We start from the raw sequence: 17,644 nt of genomic DNA on the forward strand, positions 1-17,644 counted from the left end.
ATGTCCTCCATACTGCCCACCACCCAAGGAATGCTTTCGTGTGGGGACAGTTACATGGTTGATGCAGAGGGAAGATGGGAATACCAGTTTCTTCAATGCCAAAAGGAATGTATACATGCACAGTTGGTTCACTCTGGCATGTGCCACTAACAGGATGCCTAAATGAGTTATCAAAGCAGTCAAAAGTGACCAGAGTGGTCCCAACTGAAGCTAATGGGCATCGCTTTACTTGAGCAGATCAAGTGTTCAGGTTTTGGACTTCAACTCCCACAATTCCTATCAGCCCACCAGCTGTTAGGAATGCTCTAGCAAGTTTCTCCAGCACATCCCTGGAAAGGTGAAGGGAAGCCACCGAGCGATTCTTGCTCACCCATATCCTGCCAGGAAGCCCAGGCTCGGTGGACTGACTTTGTCGTTGAAGATGAGCATTGGGAGGATGTCACAGTCGCGCTGGCAGTCGGCCAGTTGGATGACCCACCATTCGACAAAACTGGCGCTGACGTTCCCGGCCCCAATCCGCTGCCGCCTCAACTGCACCGCAACATCTAGATAACTGTCCTCTTCATCTGGCACAGAAGGGGAAGGAGTTATTGGAAATTCCATAGCCTATTGGAAATAACTGCACCACAACCTTATCCAAAAGGTAAAAAAAATTTTCACATCCGGTTGGCAAATGTGTATCTCCATGAACATGTGAAGACCACCTTTTGAAAGACACTAATCAAGAAAAGGATGCCCTTGTTAGAAGTCAACCCTTTGAACATGTGATATTGTAATGGCACACAGGTAACTCAGTTGTTAAACTAATAAACCATGTCTTTGAATTGGCAGGGCCAAAGACATGCCACTGCATAAAAATATAGTGGGTTAGCAGAGAATGGTTGTTTCTTTGAAGTTGAATTTGCAGGTGCCCAAAAGATATACACTCTTGAAACCTCTCAGTTTAAAATATGCACTCAGACATTTTAAAAAAGTCTTATTTGAAAAATGATGCATCTTGTTTACTCACAAACATCTTGTATTAATTCACCATGTAGGCACATATCTTTTTAAAGTTCAGCTATAGATCGGATATAGTTTCTCTGTGTTATGTAAGCCGCCCTTAGCCCCTTCGGGGAGAAATTATTATAAACTTTATATTTATAATAATATAAAGTTATTATATTATTATATAAATAATAATAATATAATACTGGGTTGTTGTAGGTTTTTTGGGCTATATGGCCATGTTCTCCTTTGTCCCACCCTGGTCATTCCACAGATATATACACCCTTTTTCCTAGTTCCAACAGACCTCACTACCTCTGAGGATGCTTGCCATAGATGCAGGCGAAACGTCAGGAGAAAATGCCTTTAGAACATGGCCATATAGCCCGAAAAACCTACAACAACCCAGTGATTCCGGCCATGAAAGCCTTCAACAATAATATAATAATTTTATATATAATATAAACTTTATATTATTATAAACTTTATATTTATAATAATATAAAGTTATTATAATTATTTTATTTCTGCCCTTTACACATTCAAACACTAGCTACATATTCAGAATAATCTAAACTCTGTGATTATTTTCCTTTGGGCCACTATTACTTCAGCAAAGAGTGCTGTCTCTGGTTTTGAATCGGAAACTGATGTTATAAATCCAGGAAGGAGAACTGTCGTTGGAGGCTGAGGTCCCAATCCAAAAAGCATGGGGAACCAGCCAACAAGGCAGTCTTTTCAGTGTTTCTCTATGGTCCTCAAGTTCTGAACGACTGACATAGCAAGAGCTTTAAAATAGGACTAGTATTTGCCAGTTCAGCAATATTAGGGCTGCTGAATTTTCAGAAGTGAGTCCGAGCAACTTGGCTCTTCTGTTGGAGAGAAGTAATAAGACATGTGGGGAATAAATGAAGAAGAAAATCAAGTCTTTGGGAAAGCTGAATTCCCATCAAAAGCCTTACCTGGTAGCAGCTGCTCAACCGGATTGGCTTCAGGACCATTGGGGGCGCGGATGTAGGGGGGGAAGAGGTGGGGAATCCTCCTAGAAGAAAGAGTTATCGGAGAAGAAGGGTGAGAATGTAGCTTGGGAGCAAACACACCTTTATGCACACTTCCACACTCAGAATGCACCCAGAGCACTGGGTTGGTGAGAACCCGTTTTAAGTCTGCAGTGAGCCCTGGGTGACCTCTGGTCAGTTGCTTTTTGCATTGCAGGATAGTTGAGAAGATCAATGAGGGAAGAAAGGAGTCACAAAAGCCAACTTCAGCTCATTCGAGAAAAAGTGGAATAAAAACATTGGAGGGGATTCAAAAGTTTAGGAAATGTGTCAGTGGGGTTGGACTGAATGAAAGCAGTCCTTGCATGTCAATGGCTTTCTGTAGGTTCATGCAAAGCTGAATGTCAAGAATATTAAAAATTAAATAGGTATATTTAATTACAAAAATATGAGTCAAGCGCTGAAAGGGTTAAATAGATGCAATGATTCATCAAAGCTGCAGTTCCAAATATGCAGGCGTGCCTGTTGCTTAGGAATGTCGCCAGTTTGAGGTAAACCTCAGTGGGAGAAAGGTCTCAGTCTGTGAGAAGGCCTTACAGTGTGATTTATTATTATTATTATTATTATTATTATTAAACATTATTATTGTTATTATTATTATTATTATTATTATTATTATTGTTTGTACCCCGCTAGCATCTCCCGCAGGACTTGATGCGGCTTACAAAGGCCAAGGCCTCAACACAACAACAGCAAAACAATAACAATACAATTTAAAGCAAATTAAAACATAAGCAATAACAAAACATTACATCATTACGCAATAAAAACCAGGGCCGGGCCAGTGATGGGTACAGGTTAAAAATGCTGGGTGTGGCAGGAGGTATGTTGGATTAGTCTATGAGAAGGGCGAGTGTGAGAAGCTTTGGTGAAAGAATAGTAATAGAAAAATAGAACTTCATTTATACCCGCCCTCTTTCCCCAGAGGGACTCAGGGTAGTTTCCAAAGCATAACAAAAATGGCAAACATTCAATACCAGGAGCAAATAAACAACAGTCATAACGAAACATAAAGTAAAATAAACTAATTATAACTTATACACAACAGAACTTAAACCAAGGGTAAGCTAAATACCAATTGAAACACAATACATCAATACATTAAAAACCTATTATAGGAGCAGGCTGAGGTGGGAATCAGGTGTCTAGGCGAGGATGTGTGTAAAGAATACTGATCCCGATCCTCTCCGTAAGCTAAATTGCACAGGTAGGTCTTTTAAAGAAGATTCCTCAGTGTGGGAGAAGAACCTTCAGTTTGGGAGAAGGCCTCAGTGGGAGAAAGGCCTCAGTGTGAGAAGGCTTCAGTGAGAGAAGCCCCAGGTTGAAGGCCTCATGTGTAAAGCTCCAGTATGAAGGCTGCTGTGTGTAAAAAGCTGTGTGAAGCTCCTGTGTAAGTTTAGTGTGAGCAGAGGCTCTGTGAGAGCGAAGCCATTTATCTGCATGACAAAGAAGCCCAGCATGGAAGCAAAGAAGGAAGTATAAACGGCTTTATTTGTGTTGTGGAAACCTTATTTTTGTAAATAGCACAACTATATTATTTTACTACAAAGAAAAGCCTCCTAAGGAAGAGATAACATTGGCCTGTGTGTTTTTGTCCTTTTTATCACTGGTGCTGGGCCACACTGCTGCTAATAAGTAATTCTGCTATACATTTATGCGGGGGGTCTTTTGTTAATAAGCCCACTCACCCAACATTTAACATAGACCTTTTAAAAACTAGGTATTGAATGCTCTACTAGCGAGCAACAGGCCACCCTGTACTTCTTATTGTTGCCTGCAAGTCACTTCTGACACATGGTGACCCTATTCTGGGGTCTCTGGGAGCCAGGAATGTGTGACATGCCCAAAGTCACCCAGTGGGTTTCCATGGCCAAGCAGGGAATTGAACTCTGGTCTCAAGAGTTGCAATCAGATGCTCAAATCACACATCACATTGGGTCTCTATGCGATTTGGAAGAGCAGAACCCCGCCAGACTCACACAGAGGCATTGTGGGTGCCTTCCAGCAGCCCAGCCAGACTCCTGCGCACGGCACTGCTTTGGTTCAGATCCATGGTGTGCTTCTCAGAGGTGTACTCCACCGTCCCTCCTTTGCCCAGGTCCCTGGAAGGAGAGAGATGAGGCGAGAGGAATGAGAAGCCCCACTTTTGCAACTCTTGTACATGAAAACATAGAGAAATATCCCCCCTTCACAAGCACTCCAGAACTTTGTGTTGTTGTATACCTTCAACTTATTAAGGTGACCCTAAGACTAACCTATCACGGGGCTTTCTTGGCAGGATTTTTTTCAAAAGAGGCAACATAGTGGGGAAAACGAAAATCCTGGTGGTCAGTAAAGAGTCATTTCCAAATTAAAGTGATTCCAAGACCATATCATTGGATTTTCTTGGCAAGATGGATTCACAGGAGGCATTGTAGTGAGGAAATGAGAATTTGGGTTGGCAAGGAGCAATCTGAACATTAAGGGTCAGGGAACCGAAACCCGTAGAATGACGCAGAGGAATAGTCTGGATTTGAGCCATTTGGAGTTCATAAGTTACAGAAGAGCACCATGGTCCTAAACCATCACAATTCGAATATATATATAGAGAGGGGGGGGGGGAGGCAGTCCCCAAGTTACGAACAAGATGGGTTCTGTAGGTTTGTTCTTAAGTTGAATTTGTATGCAAGTCAAAACAGATATTATTTATTTATTTACCATATTTATATACCGCTTTTCTCACCCCGGCGGGACTCAAAGCGGTTTACAACAAATCATGGCAAAAGTCAATGCCTCACATACATAACAAACAAATCATAAATCTAAACAAAACATATGCATAAATTCATTAATACAATTAACTCTAAGATAAAACCACATTTAGACCTGAAAGCATAAAAATTAAAACCACCTCATAAAAACATTAAAATCACATGACCCAAACTCGTAGACCGGGCCATTCCAAATGACGATTGCACATATTCCATATTTATTTCTTGTACTGCGTTATTTTACTATCAAAAGCTTGGTCCCATAACCATGCCTTTGTTCTCTTTCAAAGAATAGCAGGGAGGGGGCTGACCTGCTTTCATTAGGGAAGAAATTCTACAGATGGGGGGCCACCACTCCCTTGTCTCCACCAACCGCACTTGCAAAGCAGGTAGGACCGAGAGCAAAGTGTCCCCAGAAGATCGTAACCTCCATGATGGTTTATAGAGAGGGATACGTTCAGACAGGTAAGTTGGGTTGGAACTGTTTAGGGCTTTAAAGGCTAAAGCCAGCACTTTGAATTGTGTGCTGGCTTTGGACCACTTGAAGCTTTGGAACAGTCTTCAAAGGCAACCCCATGTAGAGTGCACTGCAGCAGGCATGTAGCCGGGGGGGGGGGGGGGGCTTGAGGGGCTTCAGCCCCCCCCCCCCCGAAATTTTCATGGTGGTTCACGAAAAGGCCTTACTGATGCATTATTTAAACTGTTATGTTTATTCATATCATGATCTGATCACCATACTCAATATATCCCATATGCATGGGGGTATTGGGGTAATGAAACAAAAGGTTTGCTAGGGTAAACCCTCTTTCACTCAGATTCAGCCCTCCCCCCGAAACTCAGCCCCCCCGAAACCCCCCCTGAAAAAAATTACCCCCCCCCCCCCGAAACGAAATCCTGGCTACGCGCTTGCACTGCAGTAGTCTATTTGAGATGTAACAAGAGTGTGGACCATCGTGGCCAAGTCCAGTACATTTTGTATGTGTTCCTGCAGCCACCCACATATATGTGTGTCTATGTATATGTGTGTGTATATTAGCCATGGTTGGGTTCAATTGGAATTTTCGTAATTCGGAATAAACTTGGAAAGATTTGCTTTTTGAAGCGATTTTGAAGTTTTTAAGAAACTCTTTACCCCCTTACCCTTCTGAAGCTTTTTCTGTCATTTCTGTTATGAAGCAGTAAGTGAGTCGTAAATAATTCAGCTTTTCCCCGCTTCTGGTTCCTGGCCTCGGCTCAAGCCAGAGAAGCCGTTTTAAACCAGAGTGGATGAATTTCCTCCCTTTCCTCTCCCCCCTCTTCTGTCCCAAGTTTGGGAAGCCACTTAAACAATAGTGGATGAATTTCCTCCCCCCCCCCCCCCCCCCCCCGCCCTTCTGTCTCAAGCCTGGGAAGCCGTTTTAAACCAGAGAAGGATTAATTTCCTCCCTTTGCACACTCACCCCCCCCCCCCCCACCGCTTCTGGAGTAAAACAACTACTTTCAAAATAAAGACCACCCATTGAGACAGGAAATAACACTTTCAACCATTAAGGAAGGATTCAGAAGTCTCAGAAGTTTCAAAAAGTTTTGAATATTTTTTTCTGTGAAAATCAGAATTGACTTTAGAATCGAACATCCAAAACGAGTTTTGAACCATTTTTTAAACAAACAAGCCTAGTGTATGTGTATATGTATGTATACACACACACACACACACATACACACACATACATACATACATATATGAGTGGCTGGAAGAACACTTACCAAACATCCATATATAGATATAGATATGTAGATAGATATAGATAGTACAGATAAATGGATGGATAGCATAGGGAAAAGGTTAACACCCCGTGGTGTTTTCCTTTGCTATCTGAGCCTCTGTTTAGCAGATTTCCCCTCACTGTCTGTCCCTGTGAGAATTTGGAAAATGTGGCTTGTTGTGGAAACAAGGATTAGTGATAAAGCTTCCCTGGAGCCCCCCTTTCCCCATGATAATAACTCTTCTAGGAGTGAATTTCCCTTCCAAGGGAGAGTTTCTCGCACTTCCTGTAGTCTCACACCCATTCTGAACTAAGAGTAATTTGTAAGTTAGACATCTGTAACTCAGGGACTGCCGGTGTATGTATATATGTATGTATATAGGTAAAGGTTTTCCCCTGACATGAAGTCCAGTCGTTTCCAACTCTGGGGTGTGGTGCTCATCTCCATGTCTAAGCTGAAGAACCGGCGTTGTCTGTAGACACCTCCAAGGTCATGTGGCAGGCATGACTGCATGGAGCGCCGTTACCTTCCCGCCGAAGTGGTACCTATTGATCTATGTATATACCTTTGGAAATTCCACGTAAAGCGCAGCGTAATGTCCGAAGAGCCGTTCTGCAGCTCCTGCCTCAGCTGCTCCCGGCTGGGAGGACTGATGCTCCACAATGAGCCCGAATTGCCCTCAATGCGCGCTGTCACAATGTCCTCGTAGCCGTAGAGGGTGATGAATTGCATGGCCAGCTGGGGAAAGAGGAGAGTTATGTCTGTTTGTATCCTCCCTTTCCAGGACTGAAAGCAACCCACAACCGAGCACTGAAAATTCATTTCATGCCAAGATTAAGAAAGTCATTAAACTATGGATGAAGTTAAAATCAGTTGCAAACTTTAGAAAGAAAACAAGAGCATATGGCACTTTATACAAGGCCTGTTCCCTTTGAGTGATCAGTCCTTTGGGCCTTCACGTGTAAGGAGGGTGCAAATCTAACTTCTCAACCCAGGGGTACAGGTTACAATGGGTTAGTTCTCTTTGGGGGGGGGGCATCTTTCCATGTTGGGGTGATTTTCTCCATAGACTTCAAAGGCGCTGATGATTCAACTGCTGAGATCTCCAAAGTTTTGAACTTAGTTCATAAAAAAACATCTTCCTTCCACAGATTTAGCATCTTTGAATAGCTCCTTCTCCAAAATCAGTGCAGTGTTGCTAAATCTTCCTAATGCTGTGACCCCTTAATACAGTTCTTCATGTTGTCGTGACCTCCAAGCACAACATTATGTTTGTTGCTACTTCATAACTGTCATTTTGCTACTGTTATGAATCATAATGTAAATATCTGACAGGCACGATGTATTTTCATTCACTGGACCACATTTGGCATAAATACCCATATACCCAAATTTGAATACTGGTGGGCTTGGGGGGGGGGGGGGGGTTGATTTCGTCATTTGGGAGTTGTAGTTGCTGGGGTTTATAGTTCACCTACAATCAAAGAGCATTCTGAATTCCACCAATGATGGGGTTGAACCAAACTTGGCACACAGGGCTTCCATCACTAACAGAAAGTACTGGGAGAGTTTGGTGGACATTGACCTTGAGTTTTGGAGTTGTGGTTCACCTACATCCAGAGAGCACTGTGGACTCAAACAATGATAGATTTGGACCAAACTTGGCATGAATAGTTCCAACAGACCTCACTACCTCTGAGGATGCTTGCCATAGATGCAGGCGAAACATCAGGAGAGAATGCCTCTAGAACATGGCTATATAGCCCGAAAAAACCTAAACAACCTAGTGATTCTGGCTATGAAAGCCTTCGACAATACATTGGCATGAATACTCAATATGGCCGGGACTGTGGTGCAGCTGGCTGGGAGTCAGCTGCATTAAGATCACCGAAAGGCCATGAGTTCAAAGCCAGCCTGGGTCGGAGTGAGCTTCTGACCAAATTTATGTAACTTGCTGTCAACCTTTGCAGCCTGAAAGACAGTTGCATCTGTTAAGTAGGAAATGTACCGCTTATGCGGGGAGGCAAATTTAACTAATTTACGAGGCCATAAACATCTCCAGCAAGCATGCAAAGAATGAGGAAGTACTTCGTCAGTGTCAAAAATGGTTGATGAAGGGACAGCTCCCCTTGGTGGCCAGAATACCCTCATGAAAAAGCTGGAATGTTAAATAGCCTCTGTGTCTGTCTATATATGTTGTGTGTCTATGGCATTGAATGTTTGCCATGTATATGAGATTGAGATTGAGAACAATAGAGATTGAGAACAATAACCTCCATGAACCTTTTACATCTACTGAATTGGACATGGCTCTCAACAAATGTAAGAATGGCAAAGCAGCTGGCTTGGATGATCTACGGATGGAACAAATCAAGAACTTTGGTCCAAAAGCAAGGCACTGGCTGCTGGAGCTGATGAACAACTGCACTGCATCCTGTCAGATCCCCAAAATCTGGAGGAAAGCAAGAGTCATCGCCATCTTGAAGCCAGGCAAAGACCGTAATGACCCAAAAAGCTACAGACCAATCTCCCTGTTGTGCCACCTCTACAAAGTTCTGGAGAGACTTATTTTGCATAGAATTATGGAAAATATAGACCCCTGTTTGATCCCACAGCAAGCTGGCTTCAGAAAAGGCAAAAGCTGCACATCGCAAGTGCTGAACCTGACTCAGCACATAGAAGATGGCTTTGAAAGGCAGCAGATCACAGGAGCTGTCTTCATAGACTTGTCAGCAGCCTATGATACTGTGAACCACCGCCTCCTCCTGAGAAAAATGTATAATATCACAAAGGACTACCACCTCACCCGCCTCATAGGAAACCTGCTACAAAACAGGAGCTTTTTTGTTGAGTTCCAGGGCCAGAGAAGCAGATGGCGGAAACAGAAGAATGGCCTGCCTCAGGGGAGCGTGCTTGCTCCATCCATGTTCAACATCTACACAAATGACCAGCCACTGCCAGAAGGGACAGAGAGTTTCATCTATGCTGATGATCGTGCCATTACTGCTCAAGCAGGGAGCTTTGAGATGGTAGAACAGAAGCTCTCCGAAGCTCTAGGCGCTCTTACTGCCTATTACAGGGAAAACCATCTGATCCCTAATCCATCTAAAACACAGACATGCGCCTTTCACCTTAAGAACAGACAAGCATCCCGAGCTCTGAAGATTACCTGGGAAGGAATCCCACTGGAGCATTGCAGCACACCCAAATACCTGGGAGTCACTTTGGACCGTGCTCTGACCTACAAGAAGCACTGCCTGAACATCAAACAAAAAGTGGGCGCTAGAAACAACATCATACGAAAGCTGACTGGCACAACCTGGGGATCACAACCAGACACAGTGAAGACATCTGCCCTTGCGCTATGCTACTCTGCTGCTGAGTATGCATGCCCAGTGTGGAACACATCTCACCACACTAAAACAGTAGATGTGGCTCTTAATGAGACATGCCGCATTATCACAGGGTGTCTGCGACCCACACCACTGGAGAAATTACACTGCTTAGCCGGTATTGCACCACCTGACATCCGCCGGGAAGTAGCAGCCAATAGTGAAAGGACCAAGGCAGAGACATCTCCAGCTCATCCCCTGTTTGGGTATCAGCCGGCACGTCAACGACTTAAATCAAGACATAGTTTTCTTAGATCTACAGAGACACTCGCTGGAACACCCCAGCAAGCGAGAGTCCAAAAGTGGCAGGCCCAAACCCAGCACCTCAATTCATGGGTGATACCAGATGAGAGACTCCCCCCTGGGCACTCAGAAGACTGGGCGACTTGGAAGGCGCTGAACAGATTGCGCTCTGGCACCACGAGATGCAGAGCCAATCTTAAGAAATGGGGCTACAGGGTGGAATCCTCGGCATGCGAGTGCGGAGAAGAACAAACCACTGACCACCTGCGGCAATGCAACCTGAGCCCTGCCACATGCACGATGGAGGACCTCCTTGCGGCAACCCCAGAGGCACTCCAAGTGGCCAGATACTGGTCAAAGGACATTTAACCAAATACCAAATTTGCAAAATCTGTATGGTTTTTTTTTTTCTCTTTCTTTCTTCTTTTTCCTTTTCTTTTTAATCTCTGTGTTTGTTTTGCTCTGTTAGAATTGTAATACAATGGTTGCTGATGACACGATAAATAAATAAAATGTATATGTACATTGTAATCTGCCCCGAGTCCCCTGTGGGGTGAGAAGGGCAGAATATTAATACTGTAAGTAAGTAAGTAAGTAAATAAGTAAATAAATAAATGACCCAAATGTAAACAATGGTGGAGTTTGGGGAAAATAGACCTTGACATTTGGGAGTTGCTGGGATTTATAGTTCACCTAAAATCAAAGAACATTCTGAACCCCAACAACGATGGAATTGAACCTAACTTGGCACACAGTTCTCCCATGACCAACAGAAAATACTGGAAGGGTTTGGTGGGCAGAGTCCTTTGGTTTTGGAGTTGTAGTTCACCTACATCCAGAGATCACTGTGGACTCAAACAATGTTGGATCTGGACCAAACTCTACACGAATACTCAATATGCCCAAATGTGAACACTGGTAGAGTTTGGGGAAAATAGAAACTTGGAGTTGTGGTTGCTGGGATTTATAGTTCACCTACAATCACAGAGCATTGGGCCAAACCTCCCATGTGGGCCACAGCAACGCGTGGCAGGGGACGGCTAGTAGTCTTGCATAAAAACCCAACGTGGGAGCCACTAAATGCCACTTTGGTCCAAACGCCGCACCACCAAGGAGGAAGAGATCTCATGCCTCTCGGTGTGCATTCCTGCTGCCCATAGGAAGGCCATGCAGCTGCTTTGCTCCGCTTCCTCATCCTACTCACCGGCTGCCGCACAAACTTGTCAGTCAAAGCCTCGTAGTCCTTTGGGGTGAAGGGTACAATCGACTGCTGCTGGGCACTCATGGTAAACAGGGGCTGAAGGAAAGGATAGGATGCAGGAGAGCTTAATGATGATGATCTGGGAGCACCATTGAAGCTCAGAGAAAGAAGTTGGCAACATATCCTTTTGCAGTCTGTTGTTTACAAGGATGCTCTTGGGATATGACACTGTATGTATCCATAACTTTTGGCTGGTAGTCTCAGGCACATGCTATTACACTTACAACATTTCTAGCAAAATATAAATGACAGATGTGTTGTTGAAGGTTTTCATGGCCGGTTATTGTGAGTTTTCTGGTCTGTGTGGCCATGTTCCAGTAGCATTCTCTCCTGACATTTCACTTGCATCTGTGGCAAGCATCCTCAAGAGATTCTGTTCACAGTGAGGCAAGTGGGGTGTGTGTGTGTGTATCTATATAAATAAAAAAGTAATGTTTGTTTGTGGTCTTAACATAACTCAAAAACCACTGGATGAATTGACACCAAATTTGAACACAATACCAACAAAAAGCCAAAAAATAATAAAATAAAAAAACACGAACGCATTTGCAAATGCGTTCGTGTATTTTTATTTTTTTATTTTATGTGTATATATGTGTTTGCATACACACACACACACACACACACACACAAATATAATGTCCAGGGTGGAAGAAAGAACCCTTGTCTGTTTAAAGCAAGTGTGAATGTTACAATTAGCAAGCATGATTAGCACTGAGCAGCCATGAATCTGCAAAGTCAATCAGTGAGGGTATTTGCATAAAGGTAGTGAGTAAGGCAAGTGGAGCAATTGTATGTATGTATGTATATATATATATACACACACACACACGCCTGTGTAATGATATGTAGGGTGTTTGTTGTTTGTTTAAAGCAAGTGTGAATGTTGCAATTAGCAAGCATGATTAGCATTGAGTAGCCATGAAGGTGCAAAGTCAATCAGCGAGGGTATCTGCATAGAGGTAGCCTGCCCTCTGTTGCCTGAAGGCATCCTTTGTTTGGGAGGTGTTAACAAGCAACAGAGGCAAGGCCACCACTATGCAAATACCCTCACTGATTGACTTTGCAAACTTCATTATATTTAATACTATTTAAGCTTGTTAATTGCAACATTCACATGTGCTTGTAACAGACTTCTTCCTCCCACCCTGGGTATTCCACAGGTGTATATATAAATATATAATACACACCCACACCACTTGCCTCACTGCCAACAGACCTCTCAGGATGCCATTAGCCACAGATGCAGACAAAACATCAGGAGAGAATGCTACTGAAACAGCCATACAGAACAAAAAACTCACAGTAACCTATACATGATAAAGAGTTCAACAAACAGTACAGGCCATGGGGAAACATCTGATATTATCAAAATGGAGTTGTTCACTCTCATTAAAACATATCAAACTACAGCTGAATCTTTTACTTCTGATTTTACACCAACAATAAAAGTGCAAAATGAAATGCATTATCTTGTCATTCCTCCAAGCGTCAACAGGGTGCGCTGTTGCATTGCTCTCAATAAGGTAAAGATAAAGTAAACAGCTTTTGAGTCACCCCCCCCCCCCGCCCCCAAGGGGTGAGAAGAGTGGTATATAAATACAGTAAATAAATAAATGTTTCTCCTTGACATTAAGTCTAGTTGTGTCCAACTCTTTGGGGTGGTACTCATCTCAATTTCTAAGCCGAAGAGCCGGTGTTGTCCGTAGATGCCTCCAAGGACATGTGGCCAGCATGATTGCATGGAGCACCATTACCTTCCCGCTAAAGTGGTACGTATTGATCTGCTCACATTTGCATGTTTTCGAACTGCTAGGTTGGCAGAAGCTGAGGCTAACAGAGGGAGCTCACCCCGATCCCCAGATTCAAACCACTGACCTTTTGGTCAAACAAGTTCTGCAGTCAGCGGTTTAACCCGCTGCGCCACCAGGGAGCCCCTATTGCTCTCAATAGAAGTCTTGCAAGTTTATAAAAAGAAACCCTGAAAAACAAAGTGATTCTGGACAAGAATCAATCAGGGCCAGCTAACACCTCCCAACAAGACCTGGCTGTGGGACCAAGCTTTTGGGGCAGTGCAATGAGGCAATAATATTTATTTATTTATTCATTTGGAACTTTTGTATCCCGTTCTTCTCTACCTCCGTGGAGGGACTCAGAATGCTAATACAATTAATAATGTCATAAAACAACATACAATAAATAAGTTCTAAAATACATATAAAACAATTCATCACATTAAAAACAACATCCAACTCAGTCCAAAAGGCTGTAGCCAAATAACTCTTGGTCTATTATCAAATCAAAATAATAGCATGGCGCCCCGAGATGGTTTTTAAGCAACTGATTTTAAAGTGGATATAAGTATTTTCAATGTTTGTATATATTAATGGTTTTATGTCCCGGCATTGAATGTTTGCTGCATATATGTTGTGCTCTGCCCTGAGTCCCCCGTGGGGTGAGAAAGGCGGAATATAAAGGATTCAAATAAATAAATAAATAAATAAATAAATAAAGGCAGAAATCAGTCAGGCTTTGAAGCTACAAGGCTATTCAATAAAGCTGGTCAACTGCAACATTATTATTATTATTATTATTATTATTATTATTATTATTATTATTATTATTCTCCCATCCTGGACATTCTTCCACAGATATATAAACCTCCCTTGCCTAGTTTCCAACAGACCTCACAACCTCTGAGGTTGCCTGCCATAGATGTGGGTGAAACATCAGGAGAGAATGCTTCTGGAACATGGCAAGGCAGCCTGGAAAACATACAGCAACCTGAAGCCCTGAAAGTTCTGAAAACCCCAATTTTCAACCCATTCTTACCTCGTAGCCCCCCAGTTTGAGAGTGATGGTGACGTCAATGGGGTGGTTGACCACACCAACCACGGAGCGCACCAGCGACATGAAGAGGAGCGGGAACCAGATGATGCAGATGAGGAAGAGGATGATGAGGCCTCCCATGCCGTACTTGACGATCTTCTTCTTCTTCTGGCCCTTTGGCTGCGGATATTTCTGCCGAGAAACCAAGGCAATTCAAACCAAGGACTTAACTGCCTTACCTGTTAGTCCCAACTAACTAGTTGAGACCTCCCGGTTTCTCAACAGCCCAGTTCATGTCTTGCAAACTTGTGGTTTCCTTGAATGCACCTACACTGTAGAATGAATGCAATTTGACTCCATTCTGCCAGGGCTCAATGCCACAGACTTTTGGAAGTTGTAGCTTTACAAGGCTTCCCTGCCAAAGAGTGGAGGTGCCTCACCAAAAATACAACTCCTAGGATTCCATAGCATTGAGCCATGACAGTGGCCAAACTGCACTGTGGTCATCCCTCCTCTCCATCCCACCACTTGCTTTCTTCTCATTCTCTTCTGTTCTGGCATCCCAACCTTCTCTGTCTCGCGGCTGCACTTGATGATGAAGATATTGGCGTAGATGTCTTCCACGCACATCCAGTTCGAGAGGGACAAAGTGGTGTCAGTCCAGACCCAGTCCATGACGGCCCGCAGCTCCACCAGGAAAGGCACCAAGCGGAAACTATGGGGGAGGAAGAGCGCGAGAGAAGAGTCAGTCAGGTGCTGAAGCTCAAGTTCCAAGTTTTGAGTTGCTCATCTTCTCATTCCCTTGCCTCCTTCCATTCTAGTTTTCTCCTTTCATAGGGCGCATCCACACTGGAGAATTCATGCTGCATTAACTCGACAGCAGTAGTTTTCAAACTGTGCTCCATGGATCCCTTAGTGGTGGCTCCTATTATTATTATTATTATTATTATTATTATTATTATTAGATGCACAACAAGATTAGTAAACAACAAACAAGATCACTATGCTGGCTGTTGTATTGGATCACACATCAGACACCTCCAAGTGTTGTTGTTGTTATTGTTGTTATTATTATTATTACTCTTTTTATTACAAAGGACTGGGTGGCCCCTGGGGTTCCTCCTATTATTACTATTAATATTGCAAAAGCTGGATGGCCATCTGTTGGAGAAGCTTTGACTGTGCTTTTCCTGCATGAAGGCAGAAGGGGGTTGGACTGGGTTGCTCCTATTATTGTTGTTGTTGTTGTTATTTACTACTACTAATACTACTACTACTACTACTACTACTACTACTATGGGAAAGGCTGGATGGTCATCTGTTGTGGGTGCTTTGACTATGCTTTTACTGCATGGCAGAAACAAGTTGAACTGGGTGGGCACAGGGTTGCTCCTATTATTATTGTTGTTATTTCAAAAGCTTGATGGTCATCTGTTGGGGTGCTTTGATTTGTGCTTTTACTACATGGGAGAATGGGTTGGCTTGGGTGGTCCCGGGGTTCCTCCTATTATTATTATTATTATTATTATTATTGCAAAGGCTGGATAGCCATCTGTTGGGTGTGCTTTGATTGTGCTTTTCTTGCATGAAGGCAGAAGGGTGTTGGATTGAGTGGCCCCTGGGTTTCTCCTATTATTATTATTATTATTATTATTATTATTATTGGAAAGGCTGGATTGTCATCTGTTGGGGGTGCTTTGACTGTGCTTTTACTGAATGGCAGAAACACGTTGGACTACGTGGGCACAGGGTTGCTCCTATTGTTATTTCAAAAGCTGGATGGTCATCTGTTGGGGGTGCTTTGATTGTGCTTTTCTTGCATGAAGGCAGAAGGGGCTTGGAGTGGGTGGCTCCTGGGTTTCTATTATTATTATTATTATTATTATTATTATTATTATTATTATTATTATTATTGGAAAGGCTGGATTGTCATCTGTTGTGGGTACTTTGATTGTGCTTTTACTGAATAGCAGAAACAAGTTGGACTGGGTGGGCACAGGGTTGCTCCTATTGTTGTTGTTGTTATTTCAAAAGCTGGATGGTCATCTGTTGGGGGTGCTTTGATTGTGCTTTTCCTGCATGAAGGCAGAAGGGGCTTGGAGTGGGTGGCCTCTGGGTTTCTCCTATTATTATTATTATTATTATTATTATTATTATTATTATTAGAAAGGCTGGATTGTCATCTATTGTGGGTACTTTGTGCTTTTACTGCATGGCAGAAACACGTTGGACTACGTGGGCACAGGGTTGCTCTATTATTATTGTTATTGTTGTTATTTCAAAAGCTCAATGGTCATCTGTTAGGGGTGCTTTGATTTGTGCTTTTACTGCATGGCAGAATAAAGGGGGTTGGATTGGATGGCCCCATGGTTGCTCCTATTATTATTATTATTATTATTATTATTATTATTATTATTATTATTATTTGTACCCTGCTAGCATCTCCCGAAGCACTCGATGCGGCTTACACAGGCCAAGGCCTCAATAAAACATAGCATAACAAAATTACTATTATTGTTGCTATTACTATTAGTAGTAGTAGTAGTAGTAGTAATATTACTACTGCTGCTGCTATTATTTCAAAGGTTAGATGGCTATCTGTTGGGGGCTGCTATGATTTCTGTTTTTACTGTATGTCAGGAGAGAGTTGGACTGAGTGGCCCCTGAGGTTGCCCGTGTTGTTGTTGTTGTTGGTTGCTCTTATTATTAGTAGTAGTAGTATAGTTGTTGCTGTTGTTGCAGATGCTTCCCCTTAAGGTTCCGCTGCCTTGGCCACAGCAGTATCACGTTACCCGTCCTTACCCTTGGAAGAGGAAGAGGTTGAGGTGGTTGTACTTCTTGGTGAGGAAGTTGCCCAGGATGCGCGTGGGGTAGCCGCAGCGGATCTGATAGGCCGACAAGGCAAAGTAGATGCACTTCACAAAGTACCACAGCTGGGCCACGGTATTCATGTTAAACATTCTGGAAAGAGAAATGAAGAATAGAGGTGGGCGCTGTAGACTGCATTTGAGACGACACCAACACACACACAAGAGGAGATTTGCATCGGGGCTGATACTACTGAAAAACAATCAGATTAGAAACCAAGGACTCCAAAAAGAACTGCTAAGTTTGTTGCCTTGAGAGGGGAAGATGATGTTGGGTGAGTGGGCTTATTAACAAAAGACCCTCCACATAAATGTTCAGCAGTGTAAATTATTATTAGCAGCGTGACCCAGCGCCAGTGGCCGAAAGTGAAAAAAAGAACAAAAACACAGAGATCAATGCTATCTCTTCCACAGGAGCAAAATAATATGGCTGCACTATCTACAAGAACAAGGTTTCCGTAACAAAAATAAAGTTCTTTACACTTCCTTCTTTACTTCCACACTGGTCTTC

General features: G+C 43.1%; 1 protein-coding gene across 2 annotated transcripts in view; it reads right to left on the reverse strand.

Annotated features, from left to right (window-relative positions):
- Window positions 1–17,644, reverse strand: part of PIEZO1 (piezo type mechanosensitive ion channel component 1 (Er blood group)) — a 177,483-nt gene that overhangs the window by 2,690 nt on the left and 157,149 nt on the right. For both annotated transcript variants that reach the window (XM_067471064.1, XM_067471063.1), the window contains 8 exons: window positions 17,069–17,227; window positions 14,834–14,981; window positions 14,270–14,458; window positions 11,381–11,473; window positions 7,107–7,279; window positions 4,025–4,147; window positions 1,950–2,029; window positions 371–566 (listed from right to left, as the gene is read on the reverse strand). In XM_067471064.1, coding sequence (XP_067327165.1) covers window positions 371–566; window positions 1,950–2,029; window positions 4,025–4,147; window positions 7,107–7,279; window positions 11,381–11,473; window positions 14,270–14,458; window positions 14,834–14,981; window positions 17,069–17,227 — 1,161 coding nt within the window. The remainder of the gene's footprint in view (window positions 1–370; window positions 567–1,949; window positions 2,030–4,024; window positions 4,148–7,106; window positions 7,280–11,380; window positions 11,474–14,269; window positions 14,459–14,833; window positions 14,982–17,068; window positions 17,228–17,644) is intronic.

The sequence above is a fragment of the Anolis sagrei genome, chromosome 8, assembly GCF_037176765.1.
Source record: "Anolis sagrei isolate rAnoSag1 chromosome 8, rAnoSag1.mat, whole genome shotgun sequence".
Lineage (NCBI taxonomy): Eukaryota > Metazoa > Chordata > Lepidosauria > Squamata > Dactyloidae > Anolis > Anolis sagrei.